The sequence below is a fragment of the Charadrius vociferus genome, unplaced genomic scaffold, assembly GCF_000708025.1.
Source record: "Charadrius vociferus isolate BGI_N301 unplaced genomic scaffold, ASM70802v2 scaffold376, whole genome shotgun sequence".
NCBI classification, from domain to species: domain Eukaryota; kingdom Metazoa; phylum Chordata; class Aves; order Charadriiformes; family Charadriidae; genus Charadrius; species Charadrius vociferus.
Window position 1 is genome coordinate 454024 of NW_009648888.1, and position 3075 is coordinate 457098.

Here is a 3075-nt window from a genome sequence, read left to right on the forward strand (position 1 = left end):
AGCCCGTACCTTCCCCTGCAAAGCTGCAGATTTAATGCTGGGTTTGTCTGGAGCCAACAAACGTCCACCCAAGGATGAATTAGGAGAATGTGAGCCTGAAACGCGCGGTCTGTGCTGAGGGTCCCCGTGGGTGTCTGTGGGGAGGTCATTACCCCTCTTTGCCTACGAAGGCGTTGGCTTTAGAACGGCAAGATGCTCTTCTGGCGCGTGTTGACCCTGCTGCAGGGCTGGACGAGGTGACCTTCCCGCCTTGCTCTTTCGGTGGTCGTGCTGCCGAGGCACGTGGTGTTCCAAACCGCACAGATGAGTCGCGCTGTAAATGCGCGGTGGGACGAGTTAGAGACGGGGAGGAGAGTAATGAGGAAGTATTACATCTCCTCATTTTACAATCTGCAAATAATGCAGCTCATGTCATAGAATCGTTTTGGTTGGAAGAGACCTTTAAGGTCATCAAGTCCAACCATCAAGCCAACACTGCCAAGTCACCACTGAACCACATCCCTCGGCACCACGTCTACACGTCTTTTAAATGCCTCCAGGGATGGTGACTCCACGCCAGCCCTGGGCAGCCCGTTCCAGTGTTTGACAACCCTTTCAGGGAAGAACTTTTTCCTAATCTCCAATCTAGAACTCCACATGCCTCCCATCATCTTCTGCGCCGTGACCCAGCTCTGCTCACACGCTGGGAATTTGCCTTTTTCTGTGAAATGAGAGGTTTTAATCCAAACTCAGGTTCCCGTACAGAACCCCCGACTGCCCGGGGAGCTCCTGCCATGACAGTCCATGCAACAGAAACCCTCAGCAGTGCCGCCTCCTCGCGAGCATTACACACTCTCGGTGTTTGTCCCAGTCCTGTTAACAGTAGAATTTGGGACGTCACCTTTGAGCTCATGGGATGGTCTGAAGGAGCCGAGTGCTGATGTGCCCTTAGATCACGATCAAAGCCTTATTTTCCTACTGACTTCTCGCGCTGCTGCTTTCCTCTCTCCCTGTTTTGTCCAACCTGACCGCTGCGTCTCTGTTTGTTCCACAAACACCCCGCAAACGCTCAAAGGAACATCGATATTTTGGGGGTCTCTAATAGCTCTTTGACCTCTTTGAGATCTTTTCCCTGACTGAAGGGAATGCCAGACACGCAACTTGAAGGCATCTCCCATCTGACCTGTCCGTCAAAAGCTTTCCGTCAGGTCTCCAGTGATGGTTGGGTCACTGAGACTTCCTCCAAACCAGACTTCATCCAACTATAACATTTTGGTTTAAGACATCATAAAAAAGGCGTCTTTGAGAGATGTTGCTTGGGATTTGATTTCTTTAAGGGAAGATTTCATTGGGTTTAATGCCGCTGATAGATGACGCCCTCAGGCTGGAAGCAAAGGAGATGTGGGGTGGGCAGAGCAAGGTCTGGCCTGGTCTGTGGGAGCTGTAGTAGGTTGGCACTGGAAACTGTCGTCTGTGGCCCTCCACAAACATGCCGTGCCTTTGCCCAGCTCTTCGCTGGTGGCGCGCAGCAAAGTTGACGTTGTCAAAGTGACCGCCCGTTCCTTTGGTTCCCGACTAGAGTTATTTTTTTGGGTGGCGGTGAGCCCTGGTCGGGGGATGAAGCATCTCCGGTTGCCTGTTCAGAGTGGCCCATCGTTTATGGGATGCGGGCAGAACGTTATCTGTGCCCACCTACACGTTGTCCGGGCATTGCGGTGCTCTTCACTGGCTTTACCGTCATTCCCTTTGTTTTGCAGATGAGCCCTGCGCGGGAGACAAATCCATCTTCTGCCAGATGGAAGTGCTGGCGCGTTACTGTTCCATCCCCGGCTACAACAAGCTGTGCTGCGAGTCCTGCAGCAAGCGCAGCAGCACCCTCCCGCCCCCGTTCCTCACCCGAGCGGCTGCAACCGCAGAGGGCGTGATGTTTGATGAGAGCGACCTGCCCGGGGCTCGGATGGTGCCAACTCCTGCAGCGCCCCACTACGCACAGTTCCCGCCTGGGAGAAGTTCTCTGCCTTTTGCGGAAGAGGACGCCCACGCGGACGTCTCCCCGTCCAACGCCAAGCCCAAAGGGGGCGAATTTCCGCGGTGGAGAGCTCCTCAGGCGAGGAAGACTTCTCGGCTGTTGGCTTTGCTGCACCAGTCCCCGGCCAACAGCAGCAGTCTCGGTCCTCACAGCGCCCTTGTCCCTCTGGTGCCCGCTTACAACACCACGGCGGGTGCTCCTTCTCCATGGAGAACCTCAAGGAAGGGCGAGAAGCGCGTTGAGAAGAGGTGGCCTTCGAGGTCCTCCACCGTGGAGAGACGAAGGTGAACGCCTCGTGGAGGACAGCCCTTGAAAGAGGCTTTGTTTGGCGCTTTGGGTTTGATTTCCTCACTTCTGGAGGCCATGGCGCACGCTGCTTCCCACAAGCAGGACGCTGCAGGTCGTCACCTCCTCCTCCTTGTAAATACGACGAACGAGAAGTGCTGGTTCACTTTCGAGTTGCTCCCGTCCTCCTCCCGTACGGCGTGATCTGGCGATCGAACGCACCGGGGGAAAGCACCAAAGAACGTTCCTAACGGTGAGCAGAAGTTGCTGAGGGCAGCGGTCACGCTCCAGTACCGAAAAGCGGCCCTGACCTCAGCACTCGCCTCGTTCTTTTTGGGTTTAAACACTCAGACGTAGAAAACGCCCCAGGACCAGAGGTACCAAACGTTTACGCCACACAAAATACTGGTGCGACGGACCAAGGGAATGCCTGAGACTCGTTTTGCTAATTTATCTATAGAGACGGATATTGTATGAGCACGTTTGCCGCTGTTGTGTAAATACTGTACATTGCGGAAAGTCGGTGTTGTTGTGAAGAGTTTTGTGCTGTCAGACAACTGTTCCCCTCTGTGGCGCTCCGGACGATGGCTCGGTGCCTGCCGTCGCGCACGGCCTTATTGACATCCCCGGAGTTGGTGTTGGTAAAGCAGCGTTGTCATAAAAGGAGGAGTTCCACCGTCGTATGACATCCGCTGACACGAGGAAAGGGGTTGGGGTTTTTTTTGGGGAGTATCAACTGTACAGTTGATTACAAAGAGATTAATTTCTTTTTTTTTTTTTTT

At 54.1% G+C, this 3075-nt stretch overlaps 1 protein-coding gene across 1 annotated transcript in view; it reads left to right on the plus strand.

The window, feature by feature from the left end:
- ADAMTS3 (ADAM metallopeptidase with thrombospondin type 1 motif, 3) overlaps window positions 1-2296 on the plus strand; it is a 167095-nt gene extending 164799 nt beyond the window's left edge. The window contains exon 21 of the mRNA XM_009887110.1: window positions 1737-2296. Within this exon, the coding sequence (XP_009885412.1) occupies window positions 1737-2296 (560 nt within the window). The remainder of the gene's footprint in view (window positions 1-1736) is intronic.
- Window positions 2297-3075: the final 779 nt, after the last annotated feature.